Here is a 16,518-nt window from a genome sequence, read left to right on the forward strand (position 1 = left end):
TACAGACTTACAGTTTCAACAAAAAAATGGAGATATATATATTTTAAACCATATATACATATATCACAAAAATTGTTTTATTTTTTCACTATTATTCCTAACATAATATAATAATGTATTTTTATTTTTAAAAATCTATTTTTGGTTTTACTAGCAAAAAAATTATTAAATTGTAACTTTTTCCTTGTATATAAAGTTTCAAAATCCACCAAGAAGTGAAGATATGAGAATAAGTGAACAAAGGTTCTAGCGTAATCTACCACAACATATTTAAACCTCACAAAACCCACCCGAAAGATGAACCCATATCTCTACTCTGTTGCTGACGATACATACACCTTTACTTACACTATATTCCCGCCACCACGATGGCGACGTCTCTGAATCTATCATCGATCTTCTCCTCCTCAAGGCTCGTCACCACTCCCTCCTCTGTTTTTCCCATCCGTCAGAGACGACGGATCATCCTCGTTACGTCTTCTTCTTCCGGAGGAAAACCGACGATTCTAGTGACGGAGAAGCTAGGACAAGCGGGGATTGATCTGCTGAAGAAGTACGCTAATGTGGATTGCTCTTATGATCTGAGTCTCGAGGAGCTTTGCACGAAGATCTCGCTTTGTGATGCGCTCATCGTCAGGAGTGGTACTAAGGTTGGGAGAGATGTGTTTGAATCGTCGCGTGGGAGGCTTAAGGTTGTGGGACGAGCTGGTGTTGGGATTGATAATGTTGATTTGGCGGCTGCGACGGAGTATGGTTGTTTGGTTGTCAATGCTCCGACTGCTAACACGGTGGCTGCTGCTGAGCACGGGATTGCGCTTCTAACCGCCATGGCTAGGAATATTGCTCAAGCTGATGCTTCTATCAAAGCTGGTGAGTGTTTTAATGGTTGTTGAATTTGGATAGCGATTTGAGAAATTGCGATGTGAAATGTAGAAATGTGAGTGTTTTTAAATGGTTGTTGTAGGCAAATGGACGAGAAACAAATATGTAGGTGTTTCACTTGTGGGGAAGACTCTTGCTGTTCTTGGTTTTGGTAAAGTTGGATCAGAGGTTGCTAGACGAGCCAGGGGACTTGGGATGCATGTCATTACACATGATCCTTATGCACCAGCGGATCGTGCACGAGCCATTGGTGTGGAGCTTGTTAGTTTTGAAGTAGCTATTTCAACTGCAGACTTCATCTCTTTGCATTTGCCTCTTACTGCTGCTACTTCGAAGATGATGAATGATGTAACCTTTTCGATGATGAAGAAAGGAGTGCGTATTGTTAATGTTGCTCGTGGTGGAGTTATTGATGAGGAAGCTCTTTTGAGAGCGCTTGATTCGGGTATTGTTGCTCAGGCAGCTCTTGATGTTTTCACAGTGGAGCCACCTGTTAAAGACAATAAGTTGGTGCTACATGAGAGTGTTACTGCCACGCCTCATCTTGGTGCTAGTACCATGGAGGCTCAGGTATCACATACTGTATATTCGTTTTGCCTTTACTGCATTTTGTTCTTCTCTCCTGAAACCTTTACCTGACGCCTAGGAAGGAGTGGCTATCGAAGTTGCAGAAGCTGTTATTGGTGCTTTGAGAGGAGAACTTGCTGCTACTGCGGTCAATGCACCAATGGTTCCACTAGAGGTAATTTTGGACTTCATCAAAGTCCTGAATTCAGGATCATGTCTCACTCTTCTAGTTCTTGGTGATATTTCAAGTAGTGATTATGATCTGTCCTGCAAGTTTTCTGACATTGCTCAGTGGCTATCTGTTTTCAGGTATTGAGGGAGTTGAAACCGTATGTTGTGCTCGCTGAGAAGCTTGGTAGGCTGGCTGTACAACTGGTAACCGGTGGAAGCGGTGTGAATGCTGTGAAAGTGACTTATGCTTCTTCCAGAGCTCCTGATGATCTCGACACTAGACTTCTTCGTGCCATGGTCATAAAGGGACTCATCGAACCCATTTCCAGTGTATTCATAAATCTTGTTAACTCCGATTACATTGCCAAACAACGTGGAGTCAAAATCTCAGAGGAACGTATGGTTCTAGACGGCTCACCCGAGAATCCAATTGAATACATAACTGTTCGGATCGCAAACGTGGAATCAAGATTCGCCAGCGCGTTATCAGAGTCCGGTGAGATCAAAGTAGAAGGCAGAGTGAAACAAGGGATTCCAAGTCTAACCAAAGTGGGCTTATTTGGAGTGGATGTGAGTTTAGAAGGGAGTGTGATTCTGTGCAGGCAAGTAGATCAGCCCGGGATGATCGGTAAAGTTGCTAGCATCTTAGGAGATGAAAACGTGAACGTGAGCTTCATGAGCGTCGGTCGAATCGCTCCAGGCAAGCAAGCGGTAATGGCAATTGGAGTAGATGAACAACCAAGCAAAGAAACTTTGAAGAAAATCGGAGACATTCCTGCCATTGAAGAGTTTGTTTTCCTCAAACTATAGGTTAATACTTTACATGGAGGCACATAAGAAAAAACTCGAAATCGATATAATCTTAAATGATTATTTATTCTGTACTAATGATACAAATCGAGTGTACATGAAACAAATTACATAGTTGATTTTTTTCCAAAGCGGCATGTCGACGAAGTGATGTATTATTGTTGCAGCCAGGCAGGGATTTTTTCTTGTTTTTTCATAGAGAAGAATTACAGAGATTGATGCAGCTTAGGAACCAGTGAGAAATGGGATCTGAGCCACCGTTGTTGGGATCTCGAAATGAAGATTATGAACCGCCAGATAAGCTGCGATACCAGCAGCATAACCAGCAAAAGCAAAACCACTAACCTGCATGGAGAAAACAAAAAACTGAGTTTCTTGCTCAGAGCCAGAGTTTCAGTCTGGTTAATGCAAAGTTGTGTTGTTGAGCATTAGACAAGCCAGAAGAATGTATCTTACCTTTCTGAAGTACCAAAAGAAATCGACTTTCTCCATCCCCATGAAGGCTACACCAGCAGCAGAACCAATGACAAGCATCGAACCACCAGTGCCGGCACAGAATGCAATGAGCTGCCAAAATTCAGAATCTTGAGGGAACGATGTGAGATCATACATCCCCATAGTCGCTGCAACCAATGGAACATTGTCTATGATTGCTGATACAACACCGATAGCACTTGCAATGAGCTCAACGTTGGGTATATTGGCATCAAGGTAGTTTGCAATCTCCCGGAGGATCCCAGCTGCCTCAAGGCTGGAAAATAAAGGAAAACAACATCAGCAAAGATTTTGCATAAGAGTAATGGAACATTAGAGTTTGGAGATGATCAGTTGATTTAATACCTGCTTACGGATAAAAGAATTCCGAGGAAAAACAGAGCGCCTTGTGTGTCGATTCGAGATAAGGCCTGAGGTACTTTGAGCTTTTGTCTTTCTGATTCCCCGTAATGAATGGCATCTGTCAAGATCCAAAGTACTCCAAGACCCAACAAGATACCCATGTAAGGAGGCAATCCAGTTAGAGCCTTAAAGACTGGAACAAATACCAATGCTCCAAGGCCAACTCCAAAAACTAGCTTCCCTCTTGGAGCCATCTTTTCAGAAGCCAATACATCTGAAGAATCCTGTCCCTTTCCATTTACCTCACTGCGGAACACAAGAAACTTACATCATCAGCCTCTGCTGCACAAAATGACAACTGAAGCCAAGCATAGTCTATTAGTCTCCCTTTCCGTTTGAGAATGCAAGAAGAATTTATAACCTGGTCAAGGACATGAGGGCTAGTGGAACAGCAAGAGAAACAGCCGAAGGTATAAAAAGGCCCTGAAAGGAAAGTAAGTAAACCTCCATGAGGAATATCAAAATTGGAATGACCAAATACGGGAATTCTTTAACCACTATTGTCTTTACATTTCAAATACTTAGGAGAGCATGTCGGAGTAACAAACCAGCTGTTGTACCATGATCACAATAAGAGGCTCCAACAAAGAAATTGAGACATAAAGTAACTTCAGAACCACTGGGCTTTAGCCAAACTTTGCTTTCTTATTCTTTCCGAGACTAATACAAGATAGCTCCATAAAGTTCCAATAACAGAAATTCGAAACACCAGAGAAAGTATCATTTTCAGCGTCTGCCTCTTAGCTTTGATATACACAGCTAACTAAGACAAGTCCCGAAGGGACCTTAGTTGTAAATTGTCACCTCCAGCCACTTTACAGAATCAATCTCTTTTTTAAACTAACCTAAACTCATGAACTATTCAGCCCTACTTCTAAACATTCATTGTTCCTTAAGGCTGCTTGTGCTTATTAAAGAAAATGAGGTATTGTAATAACATTAAATGACTATCTCAGAAGCGAAGGAGAACCTGCATAGTCGGCAAGGTTGTTATCTGACCATGAATCCATAGCATAGTTGTAGTAACATCACCAATTGGAGTCCATGCTCCTCCAGCATTTGCTGCTATAACCACAACAGCTCCTAGAAGTCTGCCATTGGTCATTGAGTGTATAAACTAACGTCAATGTGATAATAATGCTGAACACAAAACAGAGTATTATAGTAAATTCGTAAGCGGTATAACAAAATTAAAAATCTATGCCATGACATGGCCAATATGTTTCCCTGAGGATCTTAAGGTCTGTATTTAAGGAGCCAGTATGTTTCTCATTGTGAACAGCTTAACAAAAAAACTAACTAATAGGAGCATTAAGAAAGGTTTCCATACTTGCGGTACTCTGATTGAGGAACCAGTTTCCTTAGTAAAGAAACCATGACAATGGTAGAGGTCAGATTGTCTAGAATCGAACTGAGAAAGAAAGTCACAAAGCCAACCTGCGACACCATAAATCAACAAGAGTAAAGAGAATGCCCAGCAATAGAAAGGAAATTCAGGTCCTTGAATAAGAAGAGACAGAAGAAAACTACAGATAAATCACATACCACCCATAAAAGTGTCTTTGGCTTCCGAGTGGTGATATTGTCTGTTACCAACTTAAATCCTTGGTGAGCATCAACTATCTCCACAATGGTCATTGCGCCAAGCAAGAAAAATACTATTTCACTAACTTCAGCTGTTGCATGTTGAAGATCTAAAACAGCTATTTCAGTTGAAGGAGCCTGTTACCAGGAAATTCAAAACACACAAAAATCATATACACCAATTATAAAAATACACAAAAATCATACATCAAGGATTAGATAGACAAAATTTAGTCATTCTTACCCCTATGCTCCGCACAACCCACAAACTCACAGCCATCAACAGTCCTATTCCACTTTTATTAAAAGCTAAAGACTCTTCGAAGATGATTCCGGCGTATCCTATTCCAAACAACAATGCCATAGCAACATCCTGTAGCATAACATTGCCCACAGATAACTATAAAACTATCCTGCATTTTGAGTTTAAAACCAAAAGAACAAGGTATTGCACCTGATTAGCAGCGACCCAGGAATGATTAATTGCAGCTGTTCCTGTAAGAGCTGCTGCAAGAATCGCAAGCGCTTTGATTATATCTGTCTTTGGCTGATAATTCGCCTCAAAGTAACTTGAACTAGGTTCATCAACCGAACATAATGGGTCACATGATCCTGATGAGTCCATCAAATCCTGTGGAACAAATCAAAAATTCTTTTGAAATGCAATCACCAAACACAATGTAAAGATATAAACTTTCACTTTCTGTAGCAATGACCATCGATTACTACACCCATTTTAGTGTTCTTCCGGTTACTATATGAATGAAACTGATCCAATTAGAAAATCTGTAACTTGTTCATGAGTAATCAGCTAAGATTGCATCAAAACGGAAATGGGTAATTAGCAAAATCGAATTTTGAACAAGACAACATCGTGGAAACTCGAACCTCATCGATTGGTTCATCGAGAGAAGAAGGAGAAGAAGAGCTTCTTATCTTATCCTCGGCCCTGACGAGAACACCATGTTTGGATAACCTCGAGCCTGTAACTCCAGATACTTTCGAAAAGGAGACATTTTGAGGCAATCGGATGGAGATGGAGATAGGTGATGAAGTCGCGACGGCGTGTCTCTTCGTCAACTGATGCGGCGGTGCCAAGTGAGAGCCGATAGGTAACACCGCCATCGGCGAACACCAGAGAAAGAGTGAGAGAGAGAGAGAGATTTAAATAGTGAAGATGGAGAGGAAGAGAGAAAGTGATAAAATCTCCGGCCGTCCGGCGAAGTAATGAAGATACCGGTGGCAGTAGAAGTGTGTGATTTTGCAAATAAATATCTCAAATTCTGGTGTTTTTACTATCTAATCCTTTTAAATAACTAAAGTAAAAAACTTTAACGTATTTACTGGGAAAGTTATTTTAACACATTGGCTCCTAAACTAAATTCAGAATTTAAAATTTTAATTAATAACATGTAATATTTAATCAATTGATAGCACTAACTATGCTGAAATATCACGTTTCCTTTTTATGAAGTTGGGACATGATTGGGAATTTGGGATTAAACTATTCTTAATCATTTAGAATAATTTGGTCTAATAACAAAATTAACATTTCCTATGATTATTGCTTGTGAAAATAAGAAACAAAGAGAAAAATGTTTTTGCACGTCTACTATAGTGACTAGTGAGTGATGTGGTTTGGTGGCATTACTACAATTTAGGTGTGCATGTGAGTAAATCTTAGCCTCTCAGTTCGCACTGGTCGACGTGACTGGCATCGGAGAAACACTGAGAAAAAGTTACATACACAAACACTCAGCACTAATTTTGAAGTGTACTTACTTTGTGATCTAGCAAAACATATATCTTTCTTTGTTACCGCTTGTGAAAGTATCGAAAAAAACAAACGTTTTGCACGTCTTAGCTCAACTGAGTGAGTGAGTTATGTGGGTTGGTGACTTGGTGGCATTACTACACTTTTAAGTGTGTGAATAAGTTTAAGCCTATCAGTACCACAACTCGACGCAACTGTGACATCGAAGAAACTTTGAGAAAACTTAGATCAATCTAATTTTACAAACACAAAAGATTCAAACCTTTTTATACCACCCACATAATCCCCAAAAATGTATGGGTGAAACTTTTACTAGTAATAGTTCTTCAGCCAAAAAAAAAAAAACCAAGAAAAAGGCCTACTAATACTAATATATATCAACCTATGACACAGTTTAATTTAAAATCCGTGAGGCAGTGACTGTGACGTAGTGTGACCCATAGTAACAGGTGACCAGAAATCAGCACCGTTGGAGTTTTCCACGTGTACGGTGGATGAGACAGGTACTAGACATAATCCTCTGCTTCTCAAGTCTTTAGCTTTCATCGCCGCCATTACATCTCCGGTGACAACTCCACCGTCCTTACAAATGTCGCCGACATGTCAGAATTGTCATTTAATTATCAATAAATAATTAAGAGAGAGAGAGAGACTTACAAGAGAATGGTTGATTAGATAAGGAGAGCAAAGGACTTGAATCTGATCCTGTAAGAATTTGATGTAACCCATCGCTTCATGCAACACAGAAGCTGCATCTGTCTGTCATTAATTTTTTCTTTTTACCAGTCAGAAAAGTCAAATTTTACTATTGCAAATTGGGTCATTTATGGATATTTTTTGGTAGGATTTTATATAAATTCTCTTTCACCCCTCTAAAACAGTACACATTTCACTAATGTGATTGCAATGAAATAAAGAAATATATACAAATATACTTTAATTTATTGATCAAGTTTCATTGTCTTTGATGTCTTTTTGAAGTTCACATTGGATGCCAATTTATGCTACACTACCCCAAATCGCGACTTCTTAAGCTTCCTTTTGGAAAACTCAATATGAATTATAATAATATTCAAAACAAAAGTTTACTATTAAAATTCTTTTCATTACTTTAGTGTTATGATTAGAGGTCTTTCTTGACTTGACAAAATCATAAATTGCATCATTATAAAAGAATTGTGTTAGAAATAAAAAATCACCTTGCCGTATGGAGAAACCAACTGCTGCAACGCTGCAATTCTTTCCCCTAACCTTTCTTTCCTGACCTAATTTTTATATTTTAACATCAACAAAAGATGGAGTAATTCTATAATAATATGTTAAGAGAATAAAAATCTGTAACATTATGGAGGGTTAAATGCCATACCTTTGCAATTCCAACTGATGATTTATCCTGATTTCGCTTGCATTTCTTGTCCGGTTTTCGATTTTGATCTGGCTCTTGCCCATTACCCGTTCCGGTTCTCTTCTTCTTCACAACAAAGTTGTTACACATGAATAATCATCTTAAATTTTCTATAGGATATAAAGATTAAAAGTACAAAATTTGTAATCCTTTACATGCAACAAAAGAGACTTACGTTTGATGATTTAGGTGATTTATCGACCGTACACGCGTCGTTTGAGTTCTTGGAATCGATCTTAATGCATGAAGGGTCAAGAACAGAGACTCCCAAGGAGGGAACAGAAGGTTCTAGGAAGAGTGACTCGTCGTCGTTTTGATATCCTCCGCTAAAACAGAGCATTCTTGAGCCAGTTTTGCCGGAGAATACAAAACCCAAGCTGTCTTCTCCACGATCGCCGACATTACCCTCACGTTGGTGGTCGGAGGAGGAGCTGAGAACGCCGTCAGAGAACATAAGAAGTTCGGAGAAGCTCGTGACTCCTTCAGCTTCCATCATAGCTCGGTCGTTCTGATCCTCTGCGGTATCTCCCATCGTGAATTTTCTTGATTTTCGTGGAAAGAGGTTAGAAAGAAAGAAAACAAGAGAAAGTGAGAAACATTAACCAGAAGAATTTTTTTGGTGAAATGTTTTTCTCTTTACCTTTTTTAGGCTTTTATAACTGGTTTATTTCACAAGATGACTGATGTATTTATTCATATATAAATAAACAATTATTTGTTTTCTTTTTTCTTAACAACACCTGTCTAAATTCTATAAAGGAATGTTTATATGAATAATTTCACAAAACTATCTACCTCTTTGGTGAGTGTTAAACTGTTAATGAAAAAAAAAATTGATACTTTTGTAGTTTTGTTGATATAATGGGTATTCAATTTCTATGACACTTGTATGGATATTTCTGTAAGTATATTAGTCGATATGCAGAACAAACCACAAACCAGGGCCGGCCTTGTCATAAGGCAGACAAAGCATCATGCTTAAGGCCACATTTAAAATACTAAAATTTTGAGGCCACAATATCCAAAAGTAAATCTGTTATATATTGACATTTGTGTTATGTTTCTCTTAACAAGAAAGATGTCTCACGACTTCAGATGATTCATATGCTTTCCATTTTTACTTATTCCATATCTTCTAAATTTAATATTTCTTTTTAGTTTATATATTTTCAATTCTCACTAAAGTCTATCATCTCTCATTTTTTTCAACATTTAAAATGAAATTATAATCAAAGCGGAACTACATGTAATTGAAAACTAAACAATTTCATATCAGAAGTATATAAATTTAATCCAAACTTTATTTTTTAAGTAAGATTTATTTAGTTTTGCACTATAAAATTAAAAATCTAGTAAGTTTTACATTTTATTTTCAGAAAATTTATAAGTAAAAATATACATTAAAATTGTTTTTAAGATAAGGCCACATGTTCAGTGATTTGCTTTAGGCCTCCCACACATTAGGACCGGCTCTGCCACAAACAATATAGTTAAGTGATGATTAGTGTTGATTGATAGTCGTTAAGGGAGGGGTAGAAAGGGAATTTTAGAAATTTTGAAGAGAAAATTGGGTCAAAGCCACCTGGCCCGAGAAAACTGTAGTTTTGATTTACTCGAAGCTGATGTTCCGTTTCTCACCTTTTTCTTTCTTAGTAACTGCTGCTTTCCCTTTGTTTGAGTTTCTCTTTCTAGAACTTAGACAAACAATAAATGTCACACAGTTTACACACATATTCATATCTATTAGTATTCAATAAAACCATATTACCAAACCGTACAAAAAGAAATTAGATTACCATTATCATGTTTATCATATAGTTATGAACATACAGACACATAAAACTACATAAGACTAAATTAAACATAACAAAATTAAAATAAAAAAAATTACTAACTGACATGTACCAGGTTTGACACGTGCAAAGACTCTGCAAACACGTGTGTGGTAAGAAAAAACTGAACTCCACGAGTTAGCAAACCACTAAAATCAATCCATAAGAGGAAATGTCAATTTTTCATAGATTAATCAGTCCAACTTTTGTTTTTTTTAGCCTTCTTTTTTTTTTAACTCTACAAGCAAAAACAATCTTAAAAAGACTTTGGTTTTGGTTAGGTTGGTTTCATATAAGATTTTCGAGTTTCCGACAAGGACCTAAAACTCTTAGGTGTTAGACTACTCGTTACTGTGTGTTGTCCCTTAGCTACATATATCACTTAATTACCCAAACAATCCCTACTCTTTCTTTCGTTATTACTTCAGTGCCACTTCTCCTTTGCTCTGATGAGTTTCTTTCATTACCAAAGATGATATTAAGTATTGTGATGTTTTTGATTCTAAGAATGTAACAATTTTATTCAGGATCATGGAAACAAACAAGAAGCTTACTCAAACAAGACAATGACCAATTCAGCAGTCAAACACAGAAAGTCAAGACAACAAAAAGGAAAGACAAAGACACATGAGCAAACTCAGTTCTTGATATAGCTATTAAAAGTAGATTAGACTGAGATCAAAAGTAGAAAACTGATGGTAGCCATTTAACAAATTGTCCAAGCCTTAAAACATAATTGTTCCAAAACTCTCAGGGACATAACGTCGAACATTTGGTGTGCATTATTATTCAAAACAAATCTCTTTCAACTTCGTCGCTGCTGATTCGTCAATTGAGTACTGCAAATGATTGAAAACAGATCATTAACACAAAGGGTATCTAGAATCTATGATTTGAAAGAAATCCAGAATCTTTGTTACCTTCTTGAGTACCCAAAGTGAGTGATTATAGGCTCGTTGAAAGAGTTCGTCGAGGGATGTTTCGCTTTGGTCGACTTCACGGTAGTTAACGAAATTCTCCCTGGCGTACTTAGCGTAATACGGCCTTGTGTCTGCCGGTAAAAGCCTCACTAGCCTCAACACGCCGCCGTAAACTCTCAGCACTTTCTTCATTTTCCTCTACCTTCTGCAACACGTTACCCAAGTCCAGGTCTATAATACTATCATGTATCATAAACACCTATGGGCTTTTAATGGGCTTCTAGTAATACCATTATGGGCAAGCAATTCCAGACCGGTCAAAACAAGACTAAAAATCTCAATTTATCTTAAACCGGTCTCTATCGATTACAGAAACCAAAACAATTTATGTCAAAACATCTCTCTAGTTGGAAATAACAAAAACTTTCATAGTAAGTCTTAACTTCTTAACCGTTAAAAATGAACATATCATCCAATTTTGAAGAAAATCTTTCTTTCTTTTGCCTCAAATTCGAGGTACCCCAAAAATGCGAAACAAACAACTGAACAAACCCGATGCTTTGCAGGGTTTGATGTCTTCATATCTTGGGGTTTTGGGAAGTATGTGTTCATTTATGTCCTTGCATTAGATCTAAAACCTTCATGATTGAATCTAAAATTTACTTTCTTCTTCTTTTCCGCGATCCAGTATTGGTTGATTCCGATGCCCTGCTCTTATTCTCTGCAACTGACTCAGTTTCCATAGTTTGTACGCTACTTCCAGCAACAGATGTCTCACATTCACCTTCCTTACCTGTTTTTAACTTCTCGACATTTTCCTCAGAAACTAAAGGTTTGCTGTTTATCGACGAACGCCTATTCTTAAACCAGTTATTAACCTACAGAACATAACCAGCTCTTAGTATAGGTGAAACCAGGTCGACTAAAAGGGGGGAAAAAAACAAACAATTTTACAAGGAGAAACTTCTTACTTGCGTAACTGTCATTTGTAGCTCTTTGGCTAAGCTCTCCTTCGTGGCTTTGTCTGGATATCGATTTTCTTGAAAAGATATGTATAATCTCTGCATAAAAGTGGAATCCTTTCAATCGATAGCTCCCTCATAATAATTTAAGTTTCGCTCCTTAAGCCTCAAGACAGCTATATCTTTTTACCTGAGTTTTGGGATCTGTCTGTTTATTTGCTGAAGAGCTGCTTTTTTCAATTTCACCAGAACCACCATTTTCTCCAGGACATTCTTGTGGCACTTCCAAGGTATCCTTTTTATCTGTCCTTTTCGACTTCCGTCTAGGTTTCTTAGAAGTATGATCTTCTGCATTTGAAGACTGTTTCAGAGGTACAATGTCCCCTTCATCTTCTGACTCGGAATCTTCTTTTCCCATTCTTGCAGTTTTATCCCAATCGTCATCATCACTTGACGAAGTCGGAACATTGTCATATTCCTCCTGCACATACCATGCAAAGAAGAAAAATACCATTCAGAGGCTTTTCCAAAACCAAATAGAAGATCAATAATCAAGAAAAGGAGAGATCACTCACATTATACAACTTTTTGTAATCCAGTCTTTCAACATTCCTCCTTCTGGATACACCGGCAGGACCATCATCAAGCCCAACATCTGACTCTAAAATTGCATCACACGGGAGCTGAGACGTCTGTCTGCCAGGATCCTCAAATGGTGTATCTTCAGCTTGCTGATTAGACTCATCTCCTTTGAAGGAAGTTTCAAGATCTTCATAGTCTGATGTACAATCAGAATTTGAACTTTCTTTATCTTCATCACAAGTCGGGGCATCAGGATCATAGTCATCATCCTCAGAATCATCAGATGGAAGGGCCATTATATCTTTCATTATATCTTTCCCTTCTTTAAATGACTCGATCATTTTGTCAGATGCAGATGTAGATTCAGATTCATCAGAACTATCATCTTCGTTCTCAGATTCTTCATTGTCATCACTGCCATCTTCATCATTTTCATTATCATTCAAACCATCTGGATCATACTCTTCATCATCAGAATCATCTGAAGGAAGATCACAGTCAAGATTTTGACCTCCACCAGCCAACGCTGCTGCAGCCTCAGGAAATATTTTCTACACAAAAAATTCAGGGCAGGTGTCTTTTTAAGTGTTTTCTCCTCTTTAACAATAAAAGCATCAACATATATAGTAATATACCTCCCAACTGTCGCTGACCAAAAGTTTTGTCCCTAAAGAATCATTAAGCAAGTCCAAGCTGTCATCTTTGCAATCACATCCGGGGCATAGCCAACTCTCATCATCCGGAGGAACTACAGAAATTAAAACCAACAAAAAGGTCAGCTGTAGATACCAGCAAGAACTTCTTAATACACTACCAAGTACGTAGGCACAGAATATTACTATCTTCTTTCCGCAGAGGTGGTTCAAGACAGTATTGGTGAAAGCCTCGATCGCAAAACCCATCACATAGTATGATATCATTATCAACAGACAAGTCCTTTGAACCACATTTTGCACAAAAGATCTGCGATTAAACAACTGCTCGTATTATCAATACTTCTAGAGACACAAACAGCTTCTATCAGGATAAACAGGGGAACAAAGGTTGAGTTCAGAACAATTTTCTCTTACATCCTCGCTAGAAATCTCTCCATCAGAATCAAATAAAGACTCTGGAAGGCTTCCTTCAGCACAGAGTGTGTCAAGGTGCTGAAAAAGATCTCTAATTTTAAGCTTGCGCCGCAAAATTTCCTTTGTGGCTCGTTCAAGCTCTTTCTCTGGCCTTATCTTTTCCAGGCTACAAAGAACACAAAATCAACAATACTGACTGAAATCAGAAAGAAACCTAACAGAGGATACCTATGTCGCCCAAATAACGCATGAATAAGAGGGAAAACAAATGTCACCAAGAGACAAACCTTGAACCTTTCCAGCCTTCTAAAGAATAGGCGTCAATTAGGTTTTGCTCATAGCTAATCCGGTTTAGAAAGTATCGAAGTTTCTTTTTGATTCTTGTGTACTCATCATCTTCTCTAACTTCTCCTTTCTTCATAGTCTTATTCCTTTTCTTTGGTCGACCTACAGGTGTGGAATTAGCAGCAACCGAAGATGATCCAGCATCTTCCTTAGATCTCTGAGCTCCCTTGTGACTTGAAAACAACACATTCCTTTCTCCACCTCCTCCTAACCTCTTCGAACTCGTAGATGACCTGGACCGATGGATTTCAAATTGCCCGCGGCAAGGAAGACCAATGACAAGTTCACGATGCGACCCTGAAATTTTGGTATTAGTACTAGATCTCTTCTTCCCGGTTTGAGGGGTTGGTTTCAGTTGTTCATTCCCCTTTCCATTTTCCATAATATCATGATGCAAATGTCCATTTTCATTTGCATCATTTGGCATGTGACTCCCTGCCTCTGAATTTTGGCCTTGTTCAGATACTTTGTCAACAGTTGGATTAATCTCTACGTTTGTCTGCTTCAAACCAGATCCACTACTCCTAGTTACCCGTTTACTGGCTGCTCTATGCATTTTCCTCGAAGATAATGCACTCAGGCGTTTCTAAATCAGCAAGGTTTTAAATACTAGTAGATTCCTATAATCAAACAGAGAAGCAAAACACACGTATGTCAGATCAGAATCAATATAAGCAAACACAAGAGGAAAAAAAAACAAGAACCCACAAAAGAAAAATGGGAGCTTCGTAAATAATTTCTGCGATTGCTTCGTGTTGTTCCTAAGTCATTTAAAAGCTACTTACGTTGCTTGACAGAGATCTTAAACAAGACATCAGACAATATTAGATCGACCCTTGATATAGCTTTCTGAGAAAAAGATGAGCACAAGAAAAGAAAAAAAACGCGATAAACTAATCTAAGCTAAAACCAAGAACCCTATTGCTAAGCTGAGTATTGAATTTTTAACAAGATTTTTCTAAAATTTCTACGAAAATAAGAAAACAACCCAGAAATCCATTATTACTTGTTAAGGAACTTACAAAATCGTCTATCACCCAGAGACTAAATGTGAAGTTGTTCGATCTCTCTGTCCGCCAAAAACTTACCTTTTTCCCTCGCCCGATAAATGTCCCGCGAGGATTGAGAATGGGTGAGTTGAGAAGAAGAAGAAGAAGAAGAAGAAGCAGAAGAGAGCCTTGCGCCCAGCTAAAGGGGACGGAGAAACGGTATTATTTGGGCCTCATTATGGATTATACTTTTAATGGGTCTACTTAGGAGGCCCATTCATATCAAATTCGTGGTATGTTTTGGATTTTAGACCAACACTTTTTTCGTTTCAATTAGACAATTACTTACAACAGATGAGAACAGTACTAATTAGTAATTTATCAGCATAATAAACCAACTTTTGTACTATACTAGTATTTCTTGACCAAGACTATCTCTAATGTATTTTTTTTACTTTTATCTCTAAAATATAGGAATTTTTTAATAGAGGAGAGATTCCTCTATTTCTACTCCAATATATTTTTCTATTTTATCCTCTAAAAAGAATATTTCAAATAGATTTTGTTTTATAGTATTAATACCTTAAATTTATAAAGTTGCAAATTAACTCATTTACTTTAACCCTTACAAAAATTTCATAAAATTTTGTTATTATTTACTTCGTTTGGACAATATTTCAATGATATTTGTGGATTCGAAAGTAATTTACCAGAGTATTAATTAATTATTATGGAATGAATTTTTTTTTTTAATAAGATTTTATATAATTTACTTTTGCCAACAATAGTCTTATATTTAGAATAGAGATTTAAACCAAAACCTCTAAAACCAACCCAAAATATTAGTTTATTTATTTTCATCAGAAATAAAAAGAAAATAAAAGTTAGAGAACCATTTTGCAAATAAAAAAGTTTAACTCTATATAAGAAAAAATAGAGATCCTATAGCAAAAAATAAATATCTCTATTTTAGAAGTGAAAATAGAAGTAGGTTGGAGTAAATTTGCCTCTAAAATAGAGTTTATAGTCAAATATAGAAGTGAGTTGGAGATGCTCTAACAACCAAATCAAACAGAGAAGGACCGATATGATTTCATACTTGAGACTTGTCCTTAGACTCTCTGAGACGCTTGTCAAATTCCTTAAGCTTCTCCATGTGATTCACATCTTCAGAATACTGGTCTACCATGGCTGAAAGTTCGAGAGAAAGCTGAAATTGAGAAAATCAAAGCAAATGAATATATATATACACGGTGCGTGTGACGAAATCAAAAGAAAAGGGAAGAAATCTGAAAATTCCAAATACTTTACTGAAAGATAGAAAATGATTACCAAGATTGGAAGAATCGAATATGTACTCTAACTTACAAGGAAGATCTTATGTCAAGCGAGGGTCGTGCCTTAGTTATAGGATTTGAAACAATTGCCTCAATCATTTAAGTGTCAATTAAAAACTTCTATATATAATCAAGTACAATTCGATTTTCTTAAAAAAAAAAAAGTACATTTCGATTTTTTCTTAAAATAAAGTAAAACTTCTATAAATTAATAGTATCGGGACCGTGAAATTCTTTTAATTTATAGAGATATTAATTTATCGACAAATAAATAATTATTAAATTATACACAATTTTGGGTAATTTTTTAATTCTTAAAAAAATCAATCTGAAAAGAAACTTTTTTTTTTATAGAAATCAATATCTTTTTAAAACCAAATTCAAGTTAAAA

At 37.0% G+C, this 16,518-nt stretch overlaps 5 protein-coding genes across 9 annotated transcripts; 1 reads left to right on the forward strand and 4 right to left on the reverse strand.

Moving 5' to 3' along the window:
* Positions 1-202: 202 nt before the first annotated feature.
* Positions 203-2,561, forward strand: LOC9319252 (D-3-phosphoglycerate dehydrogenase 3, chloroplastic). Its single transcript, XM_002883139.2, has 4 exons — positions 203-870; positions 965-1,452; positions 1,529-1,624; positions 1,759-2,561. The coding sequence occupies exons 1-4, from the start codon at positions 369-371 to the stop codon at positions 2,428-2,430; spliced, it is 1,758 nt and encodes a 585-aa protein (XP_002883185.1). The 5' UTR covers positions 203-368; the 3' UTR covers positions 2,431-2,561.
* LOC9319253 (sodium/proton antiporter 1) lies at positions 2,397-6,192 on the reverse strand. Its single transcript, XM_002885264.2, has 10 exons — positions 5,800-6,192; positions 5,366-5,542; positions 5,156-5,284; positions 4,873-5,049; positions 4,658-4,764; positions 4,298-4,418; positions 3,689-3,750; positions 3,271-3,573; positions 2,887-3,181; positions 2,397-2,775 (listed from the first exon to the last, which is right to left on the reverse strand). Exons 1-10 carry the CDS (start codon positions 6,034-6,036, stop codon positions 2,656-2,658), a joined length of 1,728 nt encoding a protein of 575 aa, XP_002885310.1. The 5' UTR covers positions 6,037-6,192; the 3' UTR covers positions 2,397-2,655.
* A 695-nt stretch (positions 6,193-6,887) lies between these two features.
* Positions 6,888-8,742, reverse strand: LOC9321377 (transcription factor bHLH113). Of its 4 annotated transcripts, none has more exons than XM_002885265.2 (5): positions 8,266-8,742; positions 8,052-8,156; positions 7,885-7,950; positions 7,343-7,444; positions 6,888-7,267 (listed from the first exon to the last, which is right to left on the reverse strand). In XM_002885265.2, the coding sequence occupies exons 1-5, from the start codon at positions 8,620-8,622 to the stop codon at positions 7,085-7,087; spliced, it is 813 nt and encodes a 270-aa protein (XP_002885311.1). In that variant the 5' UTR covers positions 8,623-8,742; the 3' UTR covers positions 6,888-7,084. The 4 variants fall into 4 exon arrangements, with proteins under 4 accessions (XP_002885311.1, XP_020886459.1, XP_020886458.1 ...); XM_021030800.1 differs by having other exon boundaries at positions 8,052-8,150; positions 8,266-8,723; XM_021030799.1 differs by having other exon boundaries at positions 8,052-8,153; positions 8,266-8,722.
* A 1,714-nt stretch (positions 8,743-10,456) lies between these two features.
* LOC9321378 (LYR motif-containing protein At3g19508) lies at positions 10,457-11,118 on the reverse strand. The gene is made up of 2 exons (XM_002885266.2): positions 10,843-11,118; positions 10,457-10,761 (listed from the first exon to the last, which is right to left on the reverse strand). Exons 1-2 carry the CDS (start codon positions 11,032-11,034, stop codon positions 10,708-10,710), a joined length of 246 nt encoding a protein of 81 aa, XP_002885312.1. The 5' UTR covers positions 11,035-11,118; the 3' UTR covers positions 10,457-10,707.
* Positions 11,119-11,249: 131 nt separating this feature from the next.
* Positions 11,250-14,973, reverse strand: LOC9321379 (homeobox protein HAT3.1). 2 transcript variants are annotated; one of them, XM_021032522.1, is made up of 9 exons: positions 14,824-14,973; positions 13,744-14,421; positions 13,457-13,622; positions 13,226-13,349; positions 13,022-13,134; positions 12,380-12,937; positions 11,995-12,285; positions 11,814-11,903; positions 11,250-11,720 (listed from the first exon to the last, which is right to left on the reverse strand). In XM_021032522.1, the coding sequence occupies exons 2-9, from the start codon at positions 14,355-14,357 to the stop codon at positions 11,502-11,504; spliced, it is 2,175 nt and encodes a 724-aa protein (XP_020888181.1). In that variant the 5' UTR covers positions 14,358-14,421; positions 14,824-14,973; the 3' UTR covers positions 11,250-11,501. The 2 variants fall into 2 exon arrangements, with proteins under 2 accessions (XP_020888181.1, XP_020888182.1); XM_021032523.1 differs by having other exon boundaries at positions 14,890-14,951.
* Positions 14,974-16,518: the final 1,545 nt, after the last annotated feature.

The sequence above is a fragment of the Arabidopsis lyrata genome (genome assembly GCF_000004255.2).
Source record: "Arabidopsis lyrata subsp. lyrata unplaced genomic scaffold ARALYscaffold_3, whole genome shotgun sequence".
NCBI lineage: Eukaryota > Viridiplantae > Streptophyta > Magnoliopsida > Brassicales > Brassicaceae > Arabidopsis > Arabidopsis lyrata.

What these genes read in the sequence shown, in the direction of transcription:
- LOC9319252 (XM_002883139.2), top strand. Translation starts at nt 369, where the DNA reads ATGGCGACGTCTCTGAATCTATCATCGATCTTCTCCTCCTCAAGGCTC. An exon ending in TGATGCTTCTATCAAAGCTG is followed by an intron (nt 871 to 964) that starts GTGAGTGTTTTA and finishes TGGTTGTTGTAG; the next exon opens with GCAAATGGACGAGAAACAAA. An exon ending in CTAGTACCATGGAGGCTCAG is followed by an intron (nt 1,453 to 1,528) that starts GTATCACATACT and finishes CCTGACGCCTAG; the next exon opens with GAAGGAGTGGCTATCGAAGT.
- LOC9319253 (XM_002885264.2), bottom strand. Translation starts at nt 6,036, where the DNA reads ATGGCGGTGTTACCTATCGGCTCTCACTTGGCACCGCCGCATCAGTTG. An exon ending in CAACCTTGCCGACTATGCAG is followed by an intron (nt 3,751 to 4,297) that starts GTTCTCCTTCGC and finishes CTTTCCTTTCAG; the next exon opens with GGCCTTTTTATACCTTCGGC. An exon ending in GCCCTCATGTCCTTGACCAG is followed by an intron (nt 3,574 to 3,688) that starts GTTATAAATTCT and finishes TGTGTTCCGCAG; the next exon opens with TGAGGTAAATGGAAAGGGAC.
- LOC9321377 (XM_002885265.2), bottom strand. Translation starts at nt 8,622, where the DNA reads ATGGGAGATACCGCAGAGGATCAGAACGACCGAGCTATGATGGAAGCT. An exon ending in AATCACCTAAATCATCAAAC is followed by an intron (nt 8,157 to 8,265) that starts GTAAGTCTCTTT and finishes TTTGTTGTGAAG; the next exon opens with AAGAAGAGAACCGGAACGGG. An exon ending in ATCTAATCAACCATTCTCTT is followed by an intron (nt 7,268 to 7,342) that starts GTAAGTCTCTCT and finishes GACATTTGTAAG; the next exon opens with GACGGTGGAGTTGTCACCGG.
- LOC9321378 (XM_002885266.2), bottom strand. Translation starts at nt 11,034, where the DNA reads ATGAAGAAAGTGCTGAGAGTTTACGGCGGCGTGTTGAGGCTAGTGAGG. An exon ending in CACTTTGGGTACTCAAGAAG is followed by an intron (nt 10,762 to 10,842) that starts GTAACAAAGATT and finishes AATCATTTGCAG; the next exon opens with TACTCAATTGACGAATCAGC.
- LOC9321379 (XM_021032522.1), bottom strand. Translation starts at nt 14,357, where the DNA reads ATGCATAGAGCAGCCAGTAAACGGGTAACTAGGAGTAGTGGATCTGGT. An exon ending in ACCTCTGCGGAAAGAAGATA is followed by an intron (nt 13,135 to 13,225) that starts GTAATATTCTGT and finishes TAATTTCTGTAG; the next exon opens with TTCCTCCGGATGATGAGAGT. An exon ending in TACAAATGACAGTTACGCAA is followed by an intron (nt 11,721 to 11,813) that starts GTAAGAAGTTTC and finishes TATGTTCTGTAG; the next exon opens with GTTAATAACTGGTTTAAGAA.